Source organism: Panicum hallii, chromosome 6 (genome assembly GCF_002211085.1).
Source record: "Panicum hallii strain FIL2 chromosome 6, PHallii_v3.1, whole genome shotgun sequence".
NCBI lineage: Eukaryota > Viridiplantae > Streptophyta > Magnoliopsida > Poales > Poaceae > Panicum > Panicum hallii.
The window spans coordinates 13567650-13594449 of NC_038047.1; the positions used below are offsets into that span (position 1 = coordinate 13567650).

The 26800-nt window shown below is 45.5% G+C and overlaps 3 protein-coding genes across 3 annotated transcripts; 2 read left to right on the top strand and 1 right to left on the bottom strand.

The window, feature by feature from the left end:
• Window positions 1-7355: 7355 nt before the first annotated feature.
• LOC112898139 (acidic leucine-rich nuclear phosphoprotein 32 family member E-like) lies at window positions 7356-8901 on the bottom strand. Its single transcript, XM_025966527.1, has 2 exons — window positions 8637-8901; window positions 7356-7489 (listed from the first exon to the last, which is right to left on the bottom strand). The coding sequence occupies exons 1-2, from the start codon at window positions 8899-8901 to the stop codon at window positions 7356-7358; spliced, it is 399 nt and encodes a 132-aa protein (XP_025822312.1).
• Window positions 8902-11387: 2486 nt separating this feature from the next.
• Window positions 11388-14776, top strand: LOC112897459 (WD repeat-containing protein 76-like). Its single transcript, XM_025965753.1, has 4 exons — window positions 11388-12160; window positions 12893-13296; window positions 14083-14181; window positions 14271-14776. The coding sequence occupies exons 1-4, from the start codon at window positions 11498-11500 to the stop codon at window positions 14500-14502; spliced, it is 1398 nt and encodes a 465-aa protein (XP_025821538.1). The 5' UTR covers window positions 11388-11497; the 3' UTR covers window positions 14503-14776.
• A 2049-nt stretch (window positions 14777-16825) lies between these two features.
• On the top strand, window positions 16826-18057 carry LOC112897622 (zinc finger protein ZIC 2-like). The gene is made up of 2 exons (XM_025965969.1): window positions 16826-17100; window positions 17396-18057. The coding sequence occupies exons 1-2, from the start codon at window positions 17011-17013 to the stop codon at window positions 17864-17866; spliced, it is 561 nt and encodes a 186-aa protein (XP_025821754.1). The 5' UTR covers window positions 16826-17010; the 3' UTR covers window positions 17867-18057.
• Window positions 18058-26800: the final 8743 nt, after the last annotated feature.

Below are 26800 nucleotides of genomic sequence, written 5' to 3' on the forward strand. Positions count from 1 at the left end.
TCGGAACGAAGAAGCATCACAACAGCCCATGGAACACCAGCGATGAAAGCTAACAACCAAGACACCTTTGGAGCGGAAATCAAATTTCTATTCAACTGGGATCAACCGTCCCATCAGTTATAGTTACATGGGTACTTGTAGGGAACTGTTCACCTACCCCTTCCATTATTACACCTTTTTACCCTTCAACGACTATATTCCTCGAATATTCCGGGGGCGTACATTAATTTCCTCTCTGACCCTACTTTACAACTCAGCATGCCCCTCCGAGTTGGCCTTCAATCCCGAGGCTTCGGTAGGATATCAGCGAGTCGTTCGACCCCGTTTCCTCCAAGGGGCTTCGTCAACTCCGACCTTCGGATAGCCCTCGGCACAAACCCTTCGGCCTGCCACTAAAGCCCCTCACGCCTTGGGTCGCCCGGCTGACAGTTGACCTTGACCTTCGGCTCGAACCCTTTGGGTGGATCCGAAGGTGGCGTGCCCAACGGTAGCCCCTCAGGGACGAGAGCCCTCCTTGGGAGGCCTGAGTCCTCGATACTTTGGCGCGTGCAACGCGGCCTGAAGCGCTGCCCTTCGGATCTCCTGCCCTGAAGCTGTTGCTTCATGGGAAGACCCGCAAAGATCCTGCCATGGACAAGAAAAATAGGAAAAAGGATAAGAAAAAAATGAAGAACAGAAAATGGTAGAAAAATCAACGGAGGGGAGGAAAGGACAATGGAAGCCCCTCAGCAAACCCTCAGAATCACACGAGTTGTAGCTAGTGACGGTTATTTTTGAGTGGGCAAGATTGTCTTTTTACTGTTTGAATCACACTCGTGACTATATAAGCCCCTCCTATAGCTAATTTTACCACACACCGCCCTATTTCAATCCCTTCAGAGCTCTCCCCCCTATTGCTTGTCATCCGCACTCTCGCGCCCTTCGTGATCTCTTGCTTCCCATCGGGATCATAAACCAAGACCTCACTTCATTCTTCTTAACGCTGATGACTCCGAAGGTTGATCGCCCGAAGCCGTCTCTGACTACTATTCTTGGTTCGAGCTCGATGACCAAGACCCTTGTTGCCAATATGGTAAGTTGAGGCTTGATTGCCGATGGCCTCGGCCATGCTCCCCCGATGCAAGATAACCACCAACCCCGGATGGATGAAGTCGTTGTTTATCGTGACTTCTTCTTCATGGGCCTTCGGTTCCCTATGGACCCAGCGCTAGTACAGATCTTGCAAGCATTCAACATATACCTTCATCAGCTGACACCCAATTCTTTCGTTCATTTGAGCTATTACTTTTAGCTAGCAAAAACCTATCTCCTGCAATCGGTAGCCGAAGGCTTTGCCTTTGCTCACCGTGTTCATTATCAACCGAAGACAATCTTAGTTTCGACCGACAGCCAAGTTTCATCTTCTGAAGGCTAAGAGTCTGAGGCACAATATTGTTGCTACAACTTTATTTACCGTGACTTCATGTCCAGCTCCATGACGCGTATAAAAACAAGTGGCCTTCGGAGTGGACCTCGTACTGGTTTTACCACAAGATCTCACCCGATGCCTCCGGCAAGATCCTCTCCATTGTTGTCAAGAAGATCGAGAACTTGCCGATGGTCACTCCCACTTTCGACCTAGAGGAGAAACCGGAATACCAGGCCTTCATCGACATGATTCCCGAAGCGTTGAAAGTATTCAGTACTTGCAACCTTACCAAAGAGTATGTCGCGTGCCGATTCTGGCCTCTGCGAATCGGGTGGTCCATCTCTGAGTGGGAAGATGGTGATGAAGGCATCCCTATGCCAAACTTCAGCTCCTCCTTCGGCTTCACGAAAGAAGGTACTTGGTGCTCTTCGTGTGTTTTCTTTGGTTACACTGCTCTTTCCAAAGACGCTTCTCTTGCTTACATAAACTTTTGCTTGTCGCAGCGGTCAAAGTCAAAAGCAACGAATGATGGGCTGACGAGATTCTCGGCGCTGAGAGCATAGGCGAGTACAAAAACATTCTTAAGAAGTTGGGTGGGACATGGATGAACCGCATGTTCTAATTTTTCAAGATCAAAGCCCCCAGCGCGCCGCGGCTCTGAAGCATCGGGAGGCGGAAGAGAAGAAAAAAAAGAAACTTGCAAAAGGGACGAGGGCCTCCGAAGGTGCCAGCGGTTGCTCCTCCACCGCGGCCCTTGAGAAAAAGAAGAGAAGGGGTGCCCCGAAGGCTGGTGGGAGCAAACGATTGCGCCTGGAGAAACTTATCTTCCCTAAGTCCCCTCTTCGAGCCACGGGTGACTCCAAAGATGCCATGGATGTCGAACGGAGTCCCATTGCTGACACTCATGTCGCTGCCGCAACCTCAATCACTGATCCTTTGGTGATCAAGAGCGATCAAGAGTCAGAGAGGGATGATGAAGCCGCTCGCATTTCTGCCGAGGTCATTGTTGATTCGCCCGCGCCGGCTACAAGGCCTCGTGAGGCTGGCTCGGTGGAGGTTGCACTGAGCTCACGCCATGCCTTGTCCAGTTCTTTGAGTTCTAGCTCATCATACTCGTCCAGCAGCAGCCAAGGGAAAACCACTTCATTTGAAAAGGATGCTGCTGCAACATCCGCAAGCCCCACGCATGAGGCTCCAAGGAATGACGATGCTGCCCAAGGAGAACTACGAAGGACGGACAGGGCTTTCACCACCTGCCGCCTACCACACAAATCCGTGGGGTGGAACACAACCCAAGGTAACTATCAAACCTAGGTACCATGCCTAAACTATCTAGTCACTTACTCCTACCTCGCGCTAAGGTAAAGAGCACACGCAAATAAGTAGAACTTGCTACTTACGCCGTCAAGGGATCCCGCAACTAGAGAGATCAAGTATTCAAGTACTAATAAAGTAAAGGAGAGAAAGCAATATTACCGACGAAAGAGAAGGAAATTACTCAAACCGAAGCTTCATTCTTCGGAGGTACAAAGTTGGAGAGGGGCTGACACTCCAGCTCCTCTCCGGACTCTCACCTCGCCTCTCTCCCTATTTTCTAAGGATATGTCGGCAGTGCTAAGCTTCACCTTGGACTTGCTTCAATTCTCCGTGCTTACAAATGGATTGATGCATCATTTTTATAAGCTAAGGGAGTGAGGAGATACTTGCAAGCAAAGGGCAACGCAGTTGGCAACAAAGTGGGGCTAGCCGGCCTAGGCGGGGCTGGCCAGCCATCCAATTCACCGACCTTGGATCGTGCCGCCTGGCTTTTTGCTTGCAACGTCGGTTGGACTAACTGCCAAGTTGATTTGGTCCGAACAGCCGAAAAGTGAGGCCGGCCTGGGAATTTGTCTCCAGGCGTTGGATCAACCACCATTGTGTGATGGACGGTGTGGAGTAGCTCTTCCAAGGCAGTTTGAAGTCGGTTGGACGTTATCCATGCGAAAGGTGGGTCCTTTGATCCATGTGACCAGTTTATCCATCCCTCCACTTGTCTTAACTTCCATGCAATGGGTGGTATTGATCCTCTTTTGTGTTTCTTTGCATGCAGATGTAGGTCCAACTGTAACACCCTAATGTAATTTTCCCTAATTTTAATGAATTTATTTTGGCTCAAATGAAATTTCCAGGGTTTTCTTTAATTTTGTGGCATTTAAAGTAATTTTATAACATAAGAAAATAAAATTTTAATATAAGATCAACTTGTTTGTGCATTCATGATGGTGCATGGTTTTATTTGTCTGAGTGCTAGGAGTTTGAGTTCAAATTTCATTTGAATTCAAATAGTTTGAGTTGAGTTTGAAAAGGAATAAGAAATGGAAAAGAGAAGGAAGAGGAAAGCAACCAAATCCAGAAAAAACCCAACCCGGCTCTCCTCTTCTTTTCCGGGCCCAGCCCGCCTCCTCCACTTTCCCTCCCGCTCTGGCCCAAACCTCGCTCTGGCCCAGTCCAGCGCCAGCCTAGCCCAGCTCCTCCGATCCTCCTCTTTTCCTCCGAGACCCAGCAGGCCAACGGCGGCCCGGTTTCTCCGATCTCGTGTGGAACGCTCTCCTCCTCTCTCTCTCTCCCGCTGACAACTCGGACTCACCTGTCAACGCCCCTCTTCCTTTTGCACATGCTGTAGTGTCGCGTAGACCACTCTAGTGGCCGGAACACCACCCCGGCGCTCCGTCGCCGCCGCTCGCCGTGGCGAGACCCAACCCGGCCCCAATCCGCCGCACTGACTGCCCAGACGGGTTCGCCGTCGTTCACTCTCTCTCCCCGACATAGTCCCGACCACCCAGAACCCCCGGAGGACCGAGTCCGGTCGACTCCGATGAATTTCCGGCGAAGCCCCGCCACGAAAACACCTCGCCGGCGACCCATCCGGTAGGCCCGAGCTGGCGTCGCGCGAGGGCCGTCCGATCGGTGTTGAACGCGTGAGATTAGATCGGCTTACCGGTTCGGCCTGCCAGAATTGCTAAAGAACCCCTACGCTTTTCAAGAATCAACCCGCAGTCCTATGCCATTCAAAAGTATTTACGTTTTAGTCCTGTTTCTTCTGTTCAGCCCCCTGTAGTTTTTCAAAATTGAACCCGCCGTCCATGCCGTGAGTTTTAGCAAGTTAGACCCCAGATCTACCCTTATTTATGTTTAGGTCCCTGGTTTTTTGTCCAGAAACCCCTGAAAGTTCTGTTTTCTCGCAGAAAAGCCCCTGGACCTTGTTTTAACCCTAGATTTCGCGTCTTAGCTCCGTTTTAGTTGATTCTTGCGCCCACGCGATCGTTGTAACGCGTAGAATAGCTCTAGACTAGTTTTGTATGTTGTTTTCTTGTATTGGTGTACTGTTTCTTATAGTTTGCTATTGTTTGCATGTGTGTGCATGTGTGGACCATGTATTGCTGTTATAATCGTGAGTAGACGTCGAGCCACCGGAGCAGTACCAGGAGCCATCATCTTCTGAGCAGTTTGAGCAGCAACAGGAGAATTTCGAGGAAGGCAAGTATGACATGAACCTCCTATCACTTTTAAATACAAATTTCATATTGCATTTTAATTCTGTATGCCCATAAGGATTTCCTAGCCACCTTTATCCTTATATATATATATATCCTTGGGTTGCATTGTGGTTAGTTTTGCTAGGTGCTGCGCTCTCACCTATGTTGGTCCTTTTTAATTAAATTTGATTAATGAATCTATACAACTTAATCCTAAGAGTGGCCCTCTGTGCTGTGTGCTTGAGTGGCTCACGTCTCCTTAAAAGATGTTTTTGATAGAAACTTGGTTTAGGGGGCCAGCACGGTGCTTAGTGCTTGGTCGGCCACTCTCCATAAGGACCGGTTCATAGAGCGACAACCTGGGACAACCGCGCAACCACAAGACTGGAATGGGACGGTCTTGACTTACTAATTAGGTCGTGTTGGTTCGGGAGTAACTTATCTGCGTGGGCAAGAGGGGTGGTAGGCTTCAATGGTCCCTGCTCCTCTGGCTTAGTCTGTGCTGTGTGCTTGTACCCCCGGAGGTGGGCCCCATCGTCGCTGATCCAGAATCCTTAGCGGTTACAACTTACCAACGTGATCCTTTGTAACGGTCTTGTAGTGTGCTTGCTAGCCATCTCACCTAAGGAAGTGTGATGAACAACTAGCGTAGCTCACGACTTGTGGGTAAAGTTGTGCAACCTCTCGAGAGTGTAAAACTGATATATCAGCTGTGCTCACAGTCATGAGCGGCCCAGATCCTCCGTCTGATTAGTGGGGTTTACCTTGGTGGTTTGGTTGGTTTTCAGTAGTCTCATGATTAATTCTGATTAATGATTATGTAACTTGGGTTATGGTAATTCATTCACTCGTAGTAAATAGCTTTGATAAAATTTGCCAAGATTAAAAGCTAATGCAGTTGAGTCAGCTAACCTTAGAGCCTCATACTCGTGTTATACTTGTTGAGTACAAGTTGTGTACTCACACTTGCCTCTTCCTCTCTTCTGTTCTCTTTGGGATATCTTCGACTGCTGCTCAGTACCAGGCGACGTGGAGAACTACATCAGCAGACTCGACGATTTCTAGGCGTTGTCTCCCAGTTGACGTCCCTGTGGCGCCCTATTCTTCATGTATTTATTTTACGCTTCCGCATTCCTTGAACTGATTCTTGATTCAGTTATAATAAAGATATTCATTTATAATTTATACGCATTTATCCGAGATACGTGTTGTGATATCTTGATGATTCTGTTGTATATATGCGTGACTTGATCCTGGCGCATATATGATTGCTCGATTTATGTTCTTATAAATCGGGTGTGACACCAACCTTGCATGATCAGCCCAACTTCAACTCGCCACTTCAGAAGCCCATTGGAGGGAGTATATGAGGCCTTCCGGCCTTAGCTTCGCTTTCAGCATGTCTCCCAAGTGTTTGGGGTCCATTGGTGAGTCCCCAAGGGTGTGATGATGAACGGGAAGTGTTTTGGGAAGGTCAATGGCCGGCCGGCCTAGTTCAGGCCTGTCAGCCAGGCAAGGTCGTGACGGTGATCTTCCCGGAGGCATAACTTTTTTGTTTGGACTCCAAATTGGGTAATCCAAGTGTCCATTTCGATCATCTCGAAGAGCTCTTCCACATGGTGCAGTAAAATATGCAATTTGAGTAACCTTTGCACCATGTCCATGTGTCCTTTGTGTTGAAATGTCTAAATGAACCTTCATTCATATGGCCTCAACTGCTACTTCACCAATAATGGTATTTGTGCACCATATTACCTATATTCCTCGCAAAATATGTTGGGACACAAAACTTGTGGAACTCATTAGTTGAAATAAAACTTTATGTCAGCACTACTTCAAGTTCCATCATTATTTGCAATGGTTGGCGGCCAAAATGGCGTATAATGGCCGTCAACAACTATGAGGCACATATTGTAGCCCCGTGTACTTTGGCCAGTGGGATGGATCAAGGTAAGGTTCGAAACTAGGCTCCCACACTTTTATGGTGTTGGACCTTGCATATAAGGGACTTAAATAAGTGGGCTTGTGAAAGAAATGCAGCTTGACCTGCACGCGGTTACTAGGTGAGAACACAGAAGGTGTAATAATTGTGGTGCTCCAGTTCTTAGGTCCACTTTGCAATGGCGTCCTCCGTGGCTCTCTCCTCCTGTATTTGTCCCACCCGCCCCTCTAACCTCAAAAATCATTCTTTGTGGACCGTAAGGCTGTCCAAGCTGGTTTACAGATTTGGACTCAGCATCTTTTAGATGTTCATCCGCTATCGCTCCCCAATGTTGACCATTATCCAACAAGTTCCGTGCTTTCTGCCATCTGTTAACAAATTACTAGTTGCATTTTTCAAATGAGTACTTCACAATTCCTGCAACTGGTCTTGACCTAATACCTTTGAACACATTGTTCAGTGACTCTGAGTTGTTAGTGGTCATGATGCCTTACCGCCTACCTCCTTCATCGTAAGCAAGAGCCCATTTGTCCTTATCCTCCATTTCTCCCTTCAACCACTCCTTAGTGTTCTCGTTCAAGTCCTTTTCCGAATCTGTAAGTTTCTCTTCAAAAAACCTTCTCACTGCGCACAGAACACAATAACTTAAGCTTCCCAATCACTTCCTTCTTTTTCTGATGCCTGCACATATTGGGCGCGAAGTGACGCATGGACCACCTATGCACAAGAGGTGGAAAGCCTTCCATATGATCTTTTACACATTTAAGGAGGCCACGATGGATCAGAAATCATACAAACTTACCTTGATGGACCCAATACATATCGTCGAAGTAACTTCATATACCATGACCAGCTGTTGTTGTTCTCTCCTTTGATCAAAGCAAAAGCTAGAGGGACAAGTTGCCTCTCTAGATCCACCGCAACTACCATCGTGAGTGCACCCTTATATTTTCCCGTTAGAAATATGGCACCCACGAGAATCATAGGTCCGTAATGTTGGAATGATTCGGCACAATAGGGGAGACACCAAAACACCCTTTGTAGAACATGCTTGTACACTCCATTGTGAGGAAGCATCATGTTTCCAGTGTACGTGAACCATCGGATGCCTGGATTGAAATGAGACATACCGAACAACACCCGCGGAACCCTGCCGTAAGACTCCAGCCAATCTCCCCACAAAAGAGCCGTAGCGTGGTGCTTTGCATGCCATGCTTTGGAGTACTTCACCCGGTATCCACTAAAAGTAAAGATCGACTCCATAAGGGAAGGGGCCAATGTTTTGCTATCCTTCTGAACAATAACAAGAATCCGACAGCCCAGATAACGTGCGGTGCACTGTGCATTAACTTGCTTCGGCTTAGAAGAAGAACAAGTGTGAGGTTGTCTTACATTGGTGATCTTCCATTGACTCATGCCTCTAACTATCCAAGTCCAAGCACCCCAAAGACATCCTTGCTTGCAGAGTACATCATAACAAACTCTTTTGTCCGAATGAATCACATTAAATGGACGATGGTGCCTCACAACATAATTAGCCAAGAAAAACTGCAACTCTTCATGGGAATAAAACTTGAGGCCCTTACGAATCTTTGGATTCTCACTATCAATTACAGACTCACTTTCAAAAAAAAAAAATTAGAGTCACAAATGGCTCTATGGATCATGCTAAAGTCCTTAGCATTTGAAATCGTCGGAATCTCAACATGTGCTTGCTTCAACAAGCGTAACTCTTCGGCGGTATAAGAAAATCGTCCATCATCATGATTGCCATAACTAGGCATTGACCCCTCTCTAAACTCCTCTTCCTCATCATTTTCCTCATCTCCATCTTCTTCTTCTACCTCCACCTCCACCTCAACTTGGCCTCCAACTATGTTGTCCTGCGTTTCTTCTTCCTCATTGTGTTCATCATCAACATCATCACCAATATCGTATTCATTTTCCTCTGAATCTAAAGAAATATCACCATCATCCATATCCACCTCCTCTTCCTCAAAGGTACATTCATCAAAATCATCGGAAGTGACGGCCATATCAAAATCCAAAGCACAAACCCCAGAAGAAACTATTGGGACATCTTAAGAGATGGTAGAACCCTGAGTATTGAGAATATGGATTTTATCTACTCTCTGAACTGTGTCATGTGTTCTAGTTCTACTTCGACAACCACCTCCCTACAAACCACATTTGCATGATCAACTATATCCTTGTACTCCTACAGTTTGTCTCAGATTCTAGTTTCATCAAAACATAATGTGACCTAGCTTTCCCATAGTCAAATCGGCCTCTAAGAGAAATTTTCTCAACTCCAGAACAATGTTTGGCCATTACACGGTCTATCGAATCTTTGAAGCATGGAGAACTATCGAACAATTCAACATCTTCATTCATATCCTCAAACTCTCCATTTTCCTTAACAATACCGCCATGAAACAATCGAACTAATCGGTCCATCTACAAAATATAAACAAATCCTTATACCTTGACTCATTGCAATGCAATGAACATCTACACAAACCTACCCACATTGCCTATTGTTCATGAATCAAGCCTACATTGGCATTTACACTACACAATTTCATAAACTACATAAATCAACACATGCCACTACTTCCACACGTTAAATCGCAGGCAGAGTAACATCTACGTACTACCTAAACATCCGATCCAAACTAATCATTCATCCACAATCCTATTTTTCAAATCAAAACACCAAACCCTAGCCAATACTACCCACGAATATCTAAAAATCTAACCAGTGAAACGAGGAGAAAATGATGGCAAAACCTTCAGGGAAGGGGGGATCGTTTCCCCACTTTTCCCACCCTAAATCGCCGGATTTGGGGGGATTTGGGCTAGCGGCGGCAGCCGACGGCGGAGAGGTCTCCCCTCGGGCGTGGGCGGGTGAGGGAAAGAGTGGGAGGGAGACTTGGGTGGGCCAGGTACATTAAGCCTGTCACGCTAGCCCGCCTAGCGCGACAAGGTCTATCGCGCCACTGCATGTGGCGCGACTGGCCCGCCACGTAGACGCCACACTGGCACGGGCGGCCAGCGTGGCACCCCTTTCGCTAGTGTATGCAGTGGCGCGATAGCGGCTGCCTGTCGCGCCATCCATGCTGGCGCGGCCAAACGAGCTACGGGGTGCAAATAAAATTTCAACCGGGTTACATTTAAAAGTATCTTTTAAAAAGGTTAAAAATTGAAAAAAAATCTAAGGTAGCAGAGGATAAGGTCGCGGAGATGTCCGATTTTTTTACTGGCTGCGGACGGCGGCCGTATAGAAGCATTATTACAGTAGAAAGTTTAAGTTTTAAGTAGATTTCATATAATCTCAATGTTTTGAGCGAGTATCATCTTTATCTCTGGAATTAAGAAATTGGAAGGTTTAAGCAAGTACCATGTCCTTGAAAAAAGAAGTTCTGCACATGTTGAATCAAATTTTAAAAAGAAGTTCAAGATAAAAGTAAAACTAGAACAAGTTCGTTGAGTTTCTGGAATTTCTCCTATTGAAATAAAAAACTTTGGAAGTTTTTATGATTCAATTGAAAGAACATAAATCAATGAAATCACAAGATTTACCAGTTTACAAAAATAATTAGTCAGGGTGATGATTTTGCAGTAGAATATAGACATAGGGTTTAGTCACTAGTGTATGTAAACATATGAATTGTTACGCATCATGATCATATTAACTTTAAGATGCCATTTTAGATTTTATTTTTCTCCTTCAATACCTATTTTCTCTCCTATAATAAAGTGGATTCTATTAGTATTAGTGCATTTTTTAGATGAATTTGTACTAGAAGTTCAAAACAACTGAGGTGGAGCAATTGAGTAGTCACTCGAGCACCTCGAGTGGAGAAAAGAAAGTAAAGCCAACGGAGAAATAAAAAAGGTTGGAGGCAAAGGGAGATAATGTAGCCGTTGGACTCTCTCCCACGCCATCAAACAGTGCCATGTGAATTCAAATACACATGAGGATTACTTTTATATAAAATAATTTGATGATATATTTACTCAAATGATTTTCCAATGGCGGGGTATTTTATTATACTCAGGGGATCTAGTCCTGGCAACCCTGGGCACCTGCCGGGCTACGACGCTGCGACACAAAAGACTGTAAGGCGCTAGGTATTAAAGGCGGAGATGTGAAGGTGGAGCTACTGCGAGCTTCGCTCTCTCGTTCAGCCCGAAGCTCCCTCGTTCAGCCCATTGTTGTACTTAAATATAGTCTAATCTTTCTCTGTTCCAAAAGGGTCAAGGGGTTTTTAAGTGTTTTCTTTTAAAAACACTGTTCCTATAACTGTAGTGATATCGAAGTTGAAAATTGTAGTTTGACGGCATTGATGCTACTGTGGACTGTGGCTGGACCTTGGGCGCACTATCTTCGAGGCGGTCTGTTCCTTGCATCACTGTTTTGTGGGCCCTTATCGTGGTCCAGTTTCCCGCCACTCTCCTCCCAGCGCCGCAAAACTTCCCGCCATCCCTCGCAGCACCCGCCGCCGCCTCACACCCCAAACAACTGCCCACGACCGCCGCGCTCAGCCAGCCCCTCCCTCCACGCGTCCCTCCACTCATCCCTCCCCACCACCGCCTCCAAAAGCTTCCAGAAAGAATCCGTCCACCGACATGGCGTCGCCACCGGCGGAGGCCGGCCTCACCGACTACGAGCGCCGCCGCGAGGAGAACATACGCCGCAACGAGACCATCCTCGCCTCCCTCCGCCGGAAGGCCGCCGAGCTCTCCGCCTCCGTCCGCCCCTCCCCCAGCCTCAAGCGCCCCAAGAAGGAGCAGCCCCGCGCGAGGCCGGCCGGACCCGTCGTCCTCCGCCGCTCCCTCCGCACCCGTGGCATTGCCCCCGGCGAGCCCTCCGCCTCCACCGGCGCCAACACCTCCCCGGCCACGCCGCCGTCCCCGACAAAGCCCCGCACCACCCGGTTCTCCTCCTCCCTCGCCTCCGCCCTGCGAGAAGCCACCGCCATCAAGCCCCCGCCGCGGTTGGAGGGCGGGATCTGCGCGGCAGACGGGTTCGACGCCGGGAGGGAGCTGGTGCTGCGTTCCGTGAACGTGAGGAGAGTGGTGCCGGAGCGCATACTCTCGGTGCGGATCCTGCCATTGGCCGACCGGACCGTGGTGGCCGCTGGGAACAAGCTTGGACACATCGGATTCTGGGATGTGGATGGTCTCGTGGAGGATGACGGGGACGGAGATGGTGCAGACGGGGTGTTCGAGTATTTTCCCCACAGGGGTCCTGTCGGGGGTATTGTGATGCACCCTGACGCGCCGAGGAAGGTGACTGTTTTCTTCTTCTTTGCTCTCGTGCTTGATTTTTAGTTATTATTTTGCCATTTTTTTCCTGTGAACCTATTGGTGCATGATTCGGTGGTTTAACTAGGTATTTTGGTCTAACATCCTAAATCCTAATTGGTTTGGCTTTCCGCAGTTCCTAAGGTTTTACTAATTGATCAATTACATATTTGCTGATCTGAAGTGCTGAAATGTGGATATGTAATTTTTTTATTCCAATCTTGTTCACGTGGATCACAATTTTGAGCACAGTTACTGCATTGGGATTAACTAATTGAAAGGGAGTGTTGCTACTGTTTAATTGTAACTATATGCTAGAACATGGAGCGAAAGAGAAAAGCCAGGAAAGTGGGTAAAGCAAGACTGTGCAATGGTGCTATGCTGCTATGACTCATGGAGATTAAATAGCCCTTAGCACTGGCAGCCAACCTTCCTCTGTATTAGATAATTTAAAGTAAAGCTCTTTTTCCTAGAAATATCCGATAGGGATGTATTACAATAATTCTGCTGTGCTGTTCACATACATGCCCTCAATAGAATCACCGATTTCTGGCTTGTATCTGGCTTCTCACAACACAGATGACAGGTTGAACAAATAATATTGGCATGCATATAAGGACATTACAGTTTTGCTAAATGGCAATTTTTTTCATGTTTAATATTTCGATATTCATTTGGTGCTCTGACTCTTTTATATATGACAAACTGGACCTGCAGATTTACAGTTGTAGTTATCAAGGTGAAATTTGTCTTATGGATGTTGAGAAGGAGAACTTTAATATGATCCACTTGTGTGACTATCCCATTTTCTCGCTTTGTCAAGCACCAAATAGTCCCAGCTCCCTATATTTTGCTGAGGGAAATGACTTGAAACTTTACGATGAAAGGACGGGTAAGGTGTCAGCTACATGGAATTTACATAACCATAGAATCAACTCAATAGACTTTCGTCCGGAAAACCCATACGTGTTTGCCACAAGCTCAACGGATCGAACAGTATGTATTTGGGATATGAGAAGCATGAAAAAGAAGGGTCTGGAGAAGTTGAAAGTATTGGAGTACAGCAGAGCCATTCAATCAGCTTATTTCTCACCCAGTGGCAATATGCTTGCAACAACCAGGTGCCCATTTTCTTTTTTCCAAGCTGTTTATATTTGCTTCTTTGGCTGGCTGTAGTATGAGTCATGCCCTTTCTAATTAAAACAGATCTATCTATTTGGTTTAACAATGAACATGTATCTTAAATTGAGATCATGGCTAAAAGCATATTCATCTCACTGTCATATGTAGTCTGATTGTGCCAATCAGCATCACTCAGACACCTGAGTATATGAAACATTTGCAAAGTCAAATACCTGGATCCGAGTAAGATTATGACATTTGTGTCAGATTTCAGTGACATTTCCATGCCCTATCAAATTTTGACTGATTTGGACTCTAAAGTCAGTGTTGCACTCCTACTCTTTCCATGACCATGTAACGTGGGTGCTGATAGACTGCATGGTTTTTATTGTTAGCTCATTAGCATTATCTTGTTAATCTTTGCTAGATTTGAGCTTCTTATTTTACTTTTAGCCTATACTGTATCCTGGGATGTTTAGCTTGGGTGTAGTACTTGGCATGAGTAGAACCTGACTTCAGTCTCTAGAAATTGTGCCTTTGTTATGCTACTATAAATATCTTAGCACGTTCACTAGCAGCATCATAGCAGATCTGTTTCTTGGAACTATATTAAGAACAACTTTTTCATTCTCTAATACTCAAGACTGCTTATTCCATTTTCTGGTCCACCATAGTTTCTATGTTGCTATCACCTCAACTTGTATTTCTTGTAATCATTAAAGATACTTTGTTTTACCATTCACATGCTTTAATGGTGTAAATGACCTTATTCTTGCCATTTGCAGCCTTGATGACACTGTCCAAATTTTTAACACGGATAACTTTGATGAGTCATGTATTCTTAAGCATGATAACAGGACAGGCCGATGGCTGTCCACATTCAAGTAAGATGTGCTCCTCACCTGTAGTTTCGCAATCTTTCGCAACTATGCCATCATTATTTTCAGTGATGAAACTTGATTCGTGCTTGCAGGGCGATCTGGAGCTGGAACGACAACAACCTATTTGTTGGGAACATGAAAAGAGCAATAGATGTTATCTCAGTTGATCACAGTGGGAAGAGCCTCTCGGCTTCATATGCGGCGTTTCTTGAGAGTGAACACATGACAGCCATCTCATGCCGGTTTTCGCTGCACCCCTACAAAGTTGGCCATCTGGCTGGTGCAAGCTCCAGTGGTAAGGTGTTTCTCTGGACCAGAGCTTGAAGGATCCAGTGGTAAGGTGTTTCTCTGGACCAAAGCATATGAAGCAACAAGATCTTCACGGACGGACCTGTGAAATCTGTTTGCCTGTCCTGCTATGCCCATGTTCCTGACCGGGGAGATCCAACTCGTGGTTGAGTACAACACCTGATGCTTGTTTAGCATCATCGTGCTATCAAATGTATAACAGTGAAGACCGCATAACCATTTGGTATTGTAATATGTGATGGAGCTGATGCCTTATCTAATTATTAACTAGCCAATTTACCCATGCGAATGCACCGGCTACCATCAGTCTGTTTTATCTTTAATTGTTTGGAAGTTTCTTGTTGAGGATGATTTCGAGTACGCCTTCCTAATGATTGTTACTTATGTAAATAAAACTAGCCAGTCTACTGAATCAAGCCTGCACCATACTATGCATTTCCGTGTTACTCTGTCATTGGATGGAAGGAGAAGCGTTAGGTGATGAGCTAGCTACTCGAAGCGCAGCTGCATGGACAGTGCCATCTATCTATAAACTCTAAAAGCAAGCAGAGAAAAAGAAATTGCAAGGTGGGACGATTTGCTCCCATGGAATTTTGTTCTCACATATACGCTTTCATAAAGTTGGAAATCAGTTTTTTATATGAGCAATGAAATAACCAAGATCAGTGAAACAAGTACTTAGAAGGAAGGGCTAGCGTTTTCATTATATGTTTGTATGAAAATTTAGGTATTGCATATGCAACAGTGGAGCGCATACAATTGCATTATGATTTAATTTTCTTTGCGAATTATTTTAGCGATTCCAAATTATAGGCCACTTTAGTTTTGTTCTAAGTCAAGCATTTCTAACTTCGATTAATTTTTTACAAAAATAAATTAACATCTAAAAATGTCAAATAAATGTGATGCCAATAAGTGTTTCATGTTGGATTTGCTAAATTAATTTGATGTTGTAAATATTAGGAGGATTATTTTTATAGATTTGGTTGAAGTTACAGAAGTTTGACTTAGATAAAATTAAAATAACATAATTTTGGTGAACTAAATGTAACTTGTAAGGTTCCTTGTGGGGAACATATCCACCCGGGTTCGAATCCTCGACTCGGTATGAATATTCATATTTTCTATATTTATTTTAGAATTTAACCGGCATCATTATTTTTATAGTAGTAGGATTTGCATGTGTGTGTGTATATATATGAGTTTTTGCTTATGCACAATATTTTTTTAAAAAATAATATAATTTGAATCGGAGAGATCAGAATATCCCGGTCAAGCATGCCGGCTTGGCATGCTTTGCTCGCTTGATCGCCACTGGCCGTGCTGGCGCGCTGGTCCTCCATCGGTCGGTCTAGCACATGGATTGACGTTTGCCGCCTGTCCAAGTAACGGTTCATTTCAAAGCAATTGACTACTGTTTTAAAGCTGGAATACTTACCGTGGCGGTCGATACAACCTCTTGTTGGGATAAACGTACGATGCACTAATTAATCCCTCGTCTTGTCATGAGCACTAAGAGAAATATCCACCAATAGATATGCAGCGGAATAATAACAATCACATGTACAAAAAACACAACGATTTACATGGAAAAACTTCTTCAAGCTAAGAAGTAAAAGCCCACGAGACCAATCGGTCCACTCCAAGCTTCCACTATAGTCAACAAATAGTTACAAGTATTCTTCTCTAGAGGATTACACCGGCAGTAACACATTTATCATGATGCAACTTGGCATCAACAACAACAACCACAACGTCTAGCAACATGTATGACAGCTGTCAAATAGAAAAATTACAGATTCTGCCCCCTTTGGTAATTAGTTTATGTCTCACAAACTACAGGTCCACTGTGCACAAATCTAGGTAGGCAAGTAGATCCACGAGTTCCCTAACCGCTGATAAAGTTTCAGCTCAATCGAACATTGTTTCACCATCTAAACTGCTCATCTACCGAAACTGCTTTGTGCTTATGGATGAAAACGGGATGGGAAAATCCCATACCGACTGGCACCGTATCCCATATAAACCGACCGTATACCATTTTGGCAGGAAAAACGGGAACTGGAAAAAAGGGGAAAAAATAGCGGTAACAGGAGCGGAAACAGGGAAGGTCTTTTCCTGACTGTTTTCGTGGTTACTGTATTTGATCCGGGAATTCCCGTTGGTTATTCCCGTATTATATGGACCTCCACCTCATATTGAGCCCACGTAAACATTCAGCCCAAACCAGTCCCACGCTCCCTCTCGGTCTCTCGGCCCGCGGCCTCCCAACGCCTCCAGTCCAACAAAACTCAACACTCGACAGACCACAGCCCCTCCAAACCCTAGCTTCCCCCCACTCCTCGTCTCCCCGGCCCTAGCTTCCATTCCACTGCCGCACGGCACGGGCGCACGCACGCCTGGCCGCCTCCTCTTCCACCGACCGCCGCACGGGCGCACACCGTAGCACCCCCCCCCCACTCCGTCGGTCCAGGGATCCACAGGAGGAGGCGGCACCGGCGTGGCGGCGCACCAGGCTCAAAAATGCCACCGACCGGAGGTGGTTCTGCTTCAGCTGCTGGCTCGTCGGCGTCCCAATGCTCGCTCATCCTAGAGCCGCCATTGCCATTGATGGTGCATACCACCACTCTTGCTCCTACTCCGACATCACGTACCACCACTCTTGCTCCTACTCCTAGAAGTGTAGAACGTGTGAATCTGTGAAATGTGATGCTGTGAGCCTGTGACCTGTGAATCTGTGAACTGTGATGCTGTGACTTGTGAATCTATGAGTAGAATGTGTTAGTAGATGAGTAGAACGTGATGCACTGATGACTGATGTAGTGTAGCTTGAAAGATATAGTCTGAATTGAAAGATATACTCTGACTATTGTCTTCATTTCTTTTATTTTTGTTGGCTGGATCTAAGAGGTCAAGGTCAACCAATGGAAGCCCTCCCCGTAGTCAAGAACATGGCTTGTGTTTGTCTAGTGCAACTCCTGCATCTAGCCCAACACCAATTGCTGCATTTTCTTTGCCAAGTGGAGGTAGCGGCAGTGGTGGTGTTGGTGGCAGTGGCACTGGTGGAGCAGCTGGTGGTGGCAATGGCGGTGCAGCTGGTGGCAGCGGCAATGGTGGTGCTACTGGTGGGCAGCAAGGTACAGATACTGCAAATCCAATCATTGTTGAGGGTGATGAGCCTCTGCCAAAGGGAAAGAAGCAGAAGAAGTGCACAAGTGCACATCTGATGTATGGCAGTATTTTACCAAGAAGAGGCTGGTCATCGAGGACAATGGGAAGACATATGTTCAGTTGTGGGCTCATTGCGATTTCCCAAGATGCAAGCACAAGGGCAGACGTGAGAGCAATTATGGAACAACGGGATTTTGGACCCATATGAGGGTGGCACATAGTATAGTGAAGGGCCAGCAGCAGCTCAAAGCTGAAGCAGACAATGGAAAAGGTGTCACTACTGTGGTACCATACAGGTATGGTGAAGAGGATAGCCTCAAAAATTTTTACTTGGCAATAGTGATGCATGAGTATCCATTTAATATATCTGACCATGAGTATTTTGTTGAGTTTATCAAATCCCTGCGTCCTAGCTTTCCAATCAGATCTCGGGTTACCATTAGGAAAGAAATTATGAACATGTTCTTAAAAGAAAAGGAACAGCTATATGCATACTTCAAATCTGTCTCTTGCCGGTTTAGTGCCACCATGGACATGTGGACTTCAAATCAAAACAAGTCTTACATGTGTGTCACGGTACACTGGATAGATGACAATTGGTGCATCCAGAAAAGGATTGTCAACTTTGTGCATGTAGAGGGGCGTCATACTGGGACCAAGTTGTCTGAGACATTTACTGAACTCATGGTTAAGTGGTATGTTGACAAGAGATTGTTTGCTTTGACCCTAGACAATGCATCAGCAAATGAAGTAGCAGTCAAAGATATCATCACTGATTTAAGGGCCAATGCTAGTGCTCCATCTTTGGTATGTGATGGACTGTTTTTTTCATGTGAGGTGTGCTTGTCACATACTGAACCTAGTTGCTCGAGATGGTCTGAGTGTAATCACACCCACAATTGAGAATATTAGGCAACTTGTACTTGCTGTCAAAGGATCTCCATTGCAATAGGAGGAGCTCATGAAGCGTGTGTAACGCCCGCGTTTTTATCTTATTTAAATTACATTATCAATCACTCGCTTAAAAATCTTTTAAACCTTTTCCGCCGCTTGAGCTCCTGAAGCCCACCTCCTAATTTTCCACCGTTCCGACATCGCGCAGTCTCTTCCTCTTTTTCCGCGGAGCTGTCCGCCCCTTTTCCTTTTCCACCAACCCTGCCGTCCTGTTACATCACCATCGTGTCGTGGTCGGCCGCGTGCGCCTGCCCGGCCGCGACCGTCAGCGCCACGCGCGTGTTCTATCTTTTCTTTTCTCATATTTTGTTTAAATCCATTTTATTTCTCTCTTCTAATTTTTTTCCCAGACTCTTTTTTTTTTGCGCTGGCTTCCTCTTTCTTTTCTCCCCTGTGCTGCCTGCTCGAGCTGTAGCCCGTTCCTTGCGCGCACGCGCGGGCCAGCGCACGACCCGCTGCTGCCCGTGCACGCCAAGCCGGCGTGCGGCCCGCTGCTGTGCCGGCCTGTCCCGTCCCGTCCCCTCACCCTCGCAGCTCGCGCTTTGTCCCTGAGCATCCCGGCCGCCATTAATGGCGAGGCTCCTGTACTGCCCGTGACCCCCCCCCCCACGCCGGCCACCCCCCCTCTTCCTCTCGGCCTATAAATCAGACCCCAAGCCGCCCCTCACTCCGCCCACACCGCCCCAACACCTCTCCCCCTCTACCTCACGCTGCAGCTCGCCGCTGCTGCTCACCATTGCCGCCCACCACCTATCACCGTGGACAGCCCTCCGTAGACCGTCCCCGCACAAGGTGAGGGCCGGAACCGGACCCCCTCGGCCTCCTCTCTACTTTTTCCCCCTCCCCGGGTGTTGCCATGCTCCAGGGGGCCGGCGCCCATGGCCTGGCCGCCCCCCTCCTACTATTCCCCTCCCTCCTGTTCGGTCTCGAGGAAGAAGGAAGGCAGACTTGTGCATAACCCCCTCAACTTTTCCTTCTTATGCAGTCCGCAGCCCCCATTTCATGCGACATTACGTTCTAAATCGATTCCAAACTCGACCACGCATCAAATATTCTCTCCAAGTCCCAAGATCCACATCCAACAAATATAATAGCCTCCTCTATTTTTAATAGAAGCTCTCTATTTCCCTTTTTAGCTCATCGGCGAACTTTGTTTTATTGTGTGATTGTTTGTGTGTTGTAGCCGACGGTGTGACCGAGGAGGAGCAGGACCGCGAGCCGGAGCCCGAAGACCCATACCTCGAGGAGGAGCTTCCGGAAGGCTTTGAGGATGGCAAGTCCAATCCCATCCTTTGATGCATATTTATCCCAGTTTTATAAACGCAACCTATTGGCCTGTTTTATAAAATGCATGTTTTATTGCAAGAGAGACATGGTTGGATAGCCACCCCTTGATTGTTATAACTATTCCTTGATGACCTAGGTTAATGTCTATATAGGATTTGCCCTGTTGGACGTTAACTACTGCTAGAGATGCTTATTACCTTTTATTCCCTTAATTATATTTTAATCATGACCATAAAGCGCTTTACCGAAAATAAGGGTGTGAGTGTTTTAAAAGATAAAATGGGATTTTGGGAAAATCAAATAAAGATATAACCCGATGAGATGGACGGTGTTTTCTGTGTGAAATGCCACTGGTGTGCTTGTACCTTTGTGGTTGAGCATGGTTGGGAGATGTCCGTCTTGTCAATGTAAGGATGAACTGAGGTGTCATCTTGCCTAACCCACTTATCGTACAACCACTCGACCGTTGTGTGGGCAACGGCTTAGCATAAACCCCACTAGTTGTCCTGCTAGCCAAAAGGAGAGCGGGTGAGCAACGGGAGATTATGGAGAAGGGATACGATCTGTGTGAGTTATGTCCCGGTTATGACTTTGTTGATAGGTCATTGACCCCATGGTTGCTTCCGTGTTGGCTAGTTAGATTCAGCTAAGGTGGGTAATGGCTTTGTTAGGATCCGCCGCGACATTAAGGTGGTCGTAGTGCGGTACCCTACTTGTGGGTAAAGTGTACAACCTCTGTAGAGTGTAAAATCTATTCGAATAGCCGTGTCCACGGTATTGGACGAGCTACGGCATGGTCACTTCAATAGACATTTTGGGATGATTGGTTTTGTGTCGTGAGTTGTTTTGAAAGTGTCCGGCAGTTGTGCAGTGAACTACTGTGGATGAGGAGTCCGGTAGTATTAAAACTTGGATCCTTTGTGTAGGATCAACCCCACTTATTATTCGATTACTATAGAAATGTCTTGAGAAAACTCTTTTATTAAATGAACCCTTGCATGTGTAAAACCTCGCTTTATCGCAAATGAACCCTAGCCTCCTCCTTGATATATCCATGCATGATCTTTCTTATTCCCCTCCGCGGGTGTGGTTGGATTTGTTGAGTACGTGTATACTCACTCTTGCCTAGTTTTTACAGAGGAGGATCCGAACTTCGTCCCTGAAGACGTCGAGTAGGTCGTCGTCCTGCACCCAACCTTGCCTGTGGTTCAGGGTCTCCACAGGAAGCTTACCATGGCGCAAGACTCTGATGTTATCTTAGATTTCGTTGGCACTTTGGTTTGGTTTGTAGTCCTTATGTTGTCCCTCTTGATAGTGGCGCTTCAGTGCCCGCTACCTCGACGGTTTGTACGGTAATGAACCATCTGATGTAATAAATGTGTTATCAGCCTCCTGGGACTGATATTTGTATCACATTTAATCACCTCTGTTGAGGGGACGCTTCAGCGTGCAACTAAGTGTGAGCTGGATACAAACAAGGGTCTTTCACTTGATGTTTCGACAAGATGGAATTCAACCTATTTGATGCTTCGAGATGCCTTGTACTATAAGAATGCATTCATGAGGCTGAAATCATCTGATCGTCGAGAGGTATGAAAAAATTACTCCATCTCCTAGTGAATGTACCATGGCATTCAAACTTTTCAAATGCTTGAAGAAGTTCTTTGATCTCATTGAACTATTGTCTGGTACTTTGTATCCCACTGCAAATCTGTTCTATAGATAGTTTTGTGAGACAAAAATTCTGCTAGATGATTGGTCTATTAGTCAAGATACCACTATTAGTGCAATGGCTACTTCTATGAGTAGGAAGTTTGAAAAATATTGGAAGAAGTCATCCACTACACTAGTTGTTGCTTGCTTTTTAGATCCTAGATATAAGAAAAGGCTTAGTTCTACATGAGAAAATTCTATGGCAATGCTTGTCAAGTTCATGTTGATGAACTTGTTGATGTCATCAAGAAACTGTACCAGTTCTATGCTGCTGAAGCACCCTCATCTTCAAGGCCTAAAAGTGGGTCAAATGAGCCTAGGGATACTGATACAGCAGACCTATTAGTTGACAATAGAGATGAGGAACTAGAGAGCTTCTTGTACGAGTCTAGTGGAGCTAATGGTGATGATATGAATGAGATGGAGAAGTATATGGCAGATCAGCCTCTGAGGCTTAGTGGTCAGTTTGATATCTTGGCATGGTGGAAGAACCTGAATGAAGAGTATCCTGTTCTTGCAAAAATAGCTCATGATTTGCTGGCTGTACAAGTCTCAACTACAGCTTCTGAATCTGCTTTTAGTGCTGGTGGACGTGTAGTTGATCCTTTCCGTAGCCGCCTTGATCCTGAAATGGTTGAAGCGTTAATATGCATGAAAGATTGGGTTGCTGCAGGAAGAAGAGGTTAGAAAAGCTCCTCAGTTTGCTATACAGAACTATAATATGAGTTTATGACCAATGTTTGCTAATTTATGTGTCTTGGTTTAACTTTGATTTTCAGATAAGAAGGTTGGTTCAATTGTTGGTGATCTTGAAGTTATTGAGGCCCTTGCTTCAAAGCTGAGGTGTGAGGTATTGTGCCTGCCAAGTTCCTTTAGAAATTTGATATTTTTCTTCTTGTTAGTTCTTGAAGTTGCTGTATACAAATTCTACCAAGAATATCTATATTTTGCTTCATGTGATTCCTGTATATTTGACTAATTGACTCTACTTGTTAACTTGTAGGACGATGATGTCGCAGACAGTGATGAAGAAGTTGATGGGCCACTTGCTGATGATCTGGATCTCAATGACTACTAGCAAAGTTGTGATCTGTTGGCTACTAGCTACTTCTGCCCAATGTGGCATGTATCTTTTATTTTTAATTTGGACCTTTGAATTGTGATCTGATCTGTACTTGGCCTGTTGGTGACTTGACTCTTGAAGTATGTTGCCTGTGTCGTGTGGGTGTGGCTCCTGGCTCGTGGCTTGGTTGTTCGTTGCTTTTCTGGAGACTTGAATGTTGCATGCATGTTTGTTTATCAAATTATCTATTCTGTGTATTGTTTGCATATGAATGATGCATGGTTGTAACTATTGTATCGAGCTTAATGTTTTGTGTGGTTACATGTGTTGGTGTTCCAAATTTGAGTCATCGATTCCCGATCGTAATCGACATGTTCCCGATCAATATGTTCCGTTCCCGATATCCCATAATATTGATTTCATTTTCCCGTCTGCCTTTCCCATTCCCGCTCCCGTTCCTGGCAAAAAATACAGGAGTAGGAACAGTTAGGGGGTTTTCCCGACCGTTCCCGACTGTTTTCAACCCTATCTGTGTTGCGGTCACCCAAACTGAAAAAATCCCTCTCAAATCTGATGCTCTGTTCAACCAATTCCCAAACCAACTGATCAGATCGAAGCACTCTAAGTGTAGAATGAGCTCACCAAGTTTTCCGCAAATCCAAGCACGTTTGAGCTCCAATCACTGACTTGAAACAGATCGGTTCAGAGTCACCAAATCTGGGCAGACCTTCTTCTCCTTCTTCCTCTCTTCTCTCAAGTTGTGTTGTGTGTGTTCTGCTCTCCCCTCCCACAAGTGACGTCTGGAGCTGGGGGATGGAGAGGAGCTAGGGTTTTTCTTATACTTTATACTTCCTTTTGAAGTCACCTCAACCGGTGGATCAAGCACCAAATCAACGGTGCACAAGCACTAGACTTGTGGGCTGTTTTGCTGAGTTTGATGGGCTCCAAATCAATATGCTTTGACCTTAAGTGAAAGGTTGCATTTTTACTCAAGTGGATAGCATTTTGGTTGTCATAAAACAGTACATACTTATCTTGATCAAACCCAGGTTCATTGACAAACTTTTTCAGCCACAATAGCTCTTTGCTTGCCCGTGTCGCTGCAATGAATTCAACTTCAGTTGTAGACAATGCAACACATTTTTGCAACTTGCTTTGCCATGACACTGCTCCCCCTGCATAGGTAATCAAATGCCCTGAAGTAGACTTTCTGATATCAGCATCCCCATCTATATCTACATCTATTTATGCAACTAACACAGGCACACTTCTCCCAAAACAAAGCTTTAGATTAGTGTTGCCCCGGAGGTACCTCAAAATTCACTTCCCAGCTTCCCAATGTGGTCTTCCTGGATTAGATATAAATCTGCTCACAGTACTAACCGCATGAGCAATATCAGTTCTTGTACACACCATAGCATACATCAAACTTCCAACTGCTGATGCATAAGGAACATGCTCCATTTCCTTCTTCTTCTCATCAGTAGTATGGCACTGCTTAGTGCTTCACTTGAAATGAGCTACAAGTGGACAGCTCACAACTTTTGCATTGTCCATCTTAAATTTGCAAAGTACTTTCTCAATATACTTCTCTTGTGATAAGTACAATTTGTTGGTACTTCTGTCTCTCTCAATTCTCATCCTGTGAATTTGCTTTGCTGGCCCCAAGTCTTTCATAGAAAAAGACTTGCTCAACTATTTCTTCAACGCTGCAATCTTTAAGATATTCTTACCAACAATCAAGATATCATCAACATAAAGCAACAAGATGATAAAATCATCACCTGAAAATCTCTGAATATATACACAATGGTCTGAGCTACTCCTCTTGTAGCCTTGCTTCCCCATAACTGAATCAAATTTCAAATACAATTGTCTCAGTGCTTGCTTCAGGTCATAAACACTCTTTTTTAGTTTGCACACATAGTCTTGTTTGCCTTACACAAGAAACCCCTCAGGCTGCTCCATGTAAATGTCTTCCTCCAAATCACCATGAAGGAAAGCTGTCTTCACTTCCATTTGCTCAACCTCCAAGTTGGGTCTAGCTGCCAAGCCAAGGACCACTCTAATTGATGTCATTTTTACCACAGGAGAAAAGACTAAATCAAAATCAACACCTTTCTTTTGGCTGAATCCTTTCACAACAAGCCTGGCCTTGTACCTTGGATGTGGCGTGTGCTCTTCTTGCTTGATTTTGTAGACCCACTTATTTTTCAAAGCCTTCTTGCCCTTGGGCAACTTCATCAACTCATATGTATCATTCTTATGCAAGGAATCCATCTCTTCTTGCATAGCTTTCATCCACTTCTTTTTATGCTCATCTTCCATTGCATCTGAAAAACACTCAGGTTCCAAACCGTCAGATCGTAACACCACATACTAATCTGATGAATACCTGGTGGAAGGAACTCGATCTTTGCTGGATCTTCTGAGTGGAACTGCTGGTGGATCTTCTAGTACTGTGGCTACGGATTTGGATCATCAATTTCAGCATCAAACTCATGCTGCTAGGGAGCATTTTCATCACCTGTACCATGCACATCATCTTGTGCATCATCTGCAACATCACCTTCAGCTTTTTGTGGAGCTGGAGCTACAGGAACTGGGTGTAAATCAACCAATGGCTCTTTGCTGAGGAACCTGCACCTCTGTCTTCACAATATCTTCAATTGTTTGATCTTCAACAAACAAAACATCAGAGCTTCTCACAAACTTCTTTGCTATTGGATCAAATAGTTTATATCCAAACTCATTCAATCTATAGCCAAGGAAGATACATTATCGTGTCTTAGCATCAACTTTCAACCTTTCATCCTGAGGAATGTGAACAAAGGCCTTGCACCCGAACACTTTCAGGTGATTATAAGAGACATCCTTGTTATACCAAACCCTGTTAGGAACATCTCCCTGCAAAGGATAAGATGGCGAGAGATTGATAAGATAAATTGCAATCATCAAAGCCTCACCCCAATAGCTCTTAGGTAGTTTTGCATGTGACAGCATGCATTTCACTCTCTCCATAATTGCCCTGTTCATCCTCTTAGCAATACTTTTTAATTGTGGTGTCTTTGGAGAGGTGAATTGGTGCCTAATCCCTTGCTCGTTGCAATATGCATCAAATGGCCCAATATACTCTCCTCCATTATCAGTGTGGATGCTCTTGATTTTCTTCTCAGCTTCTCTCTCAACTGAGGCTTGGAATTGCTTGAAAACATCTAGCACTTGATCTTTGGACTTCAAGGGAAAAGCCCAAACTTTCCTGGAGAAATCATCAATGAAAGTGATAAAGTATTTAGCACCACCAATTGATCTTACTGATGTTTAGCAGACATCTGAATGCACAAAGTCTAGTAACTCTGGCTTCTTGTGAGGAGGTAGACTCTTAAAAGCAACCCTGTGTTGCTTCCCAGCTAGACAATCTGTACATTTGTTCAAATGTACACCCTTCATCCCTTTCAACAGATTTTTCTTCACTAGCACGGTCATGCCCTTCTCACTCATATGCCCAAGTCTCTTGTGCCATAGAACACAAGGTCTTCTTTCTCTAATGCATTGACAGAAACTGTCGGTGTTTTGTTCACCAGCTAGTAAATTTAGCACCACACTTCTCCATGGCTCAGTGGCTAACAATCAAAGGCAAGGATTTAGACTGGTTCGGGCAATCACCCTACGTCCAGTATGGGGTGGTGTTCTTCATATTCTTCACGTTCAAATGCTAGGTGCTTGCAATGGGGCGCTTGCAAGCGGTGTGCGCATGTGTGTGTTTTCACGTGTTGTCTGCTAGAGAGAAGGCCCAGCTCCCCTTTATATACGTGGTGGGCTGAGCTACATTGCATGAGAGAAGGGGGTGTCCCGAGCCCTAGGGTCGACGCCCTGGGAGCGAGGTCGGCTGATCTACACGTGTCCGTCTAGGGGCCCCTCCGGTGGAACGTGCTCCGCCGCTTCCCGTATCATGACCTATCCGCACAGATCGCGGCACCGCCTGGCACGTCCTTGGGTCCGCACGCCCCTCCCCGCGGTAGGGGATAGCGACGTCGTACTTGTGGCACGCCCCCATCCTGATGCGCCGGTGGTAGCTGTAACACCCTAGGTGATTAGAATACTAAACAAAAAGATCATGAACTT

Bases quoted from the DNA above. Each gene is read 5' to 3' on its own strand.
- LOC112897622 (XM_025965969.1), top strand. From the start codon at position 17,011: ATGCCACCGACCGGAGGTGGTTCTGCTTCAGCTGCTGGCTCGTCGGCG. The intron at 17,101-17,395 runs GTGCATACCACC...GCTGGATCTAAG, and splicing joins AGCCGCCATTGCCATTGATG to AGGTCAAGGTCAACCAATGG.
- LOC112897459 (XM_025965753.1), top strand. From the start codon at position 11,498: ATGGCGTCGCCACCGGCGGAGGCCGGCCTCACCGACTACGAGCGCCGC. The intron at 12,161-12,892 runs GTGACTGTTTTC...CTGGACCTGCAG, and splicing joins ACCCTGACGCGCCGAGGAAG to ATTTACAGTTGTAGTTATCA. The intron at 13,297-14,082 runs GTGCCCATTTTC...TGCCATTTGCAG, and splicing joins AATATGCTTGCAACAACCAG to CCTTGATGACACTGTCCAAA.
- LOC112898139 (XM_025966527.1), bottom strand. From the start codon at position 8,901: ATGGCCGTCACTTCCGATGATTTTGATGAATGTACCTTTGAGGAAGAG. The intron at 7,490-8,636 runs GCAATCATGATG...TTCTGTGCGCAG, and splicing joins GGGGTCAATGCCTAGTTATG to TGAGAAGGTTTTTTGAAGAG.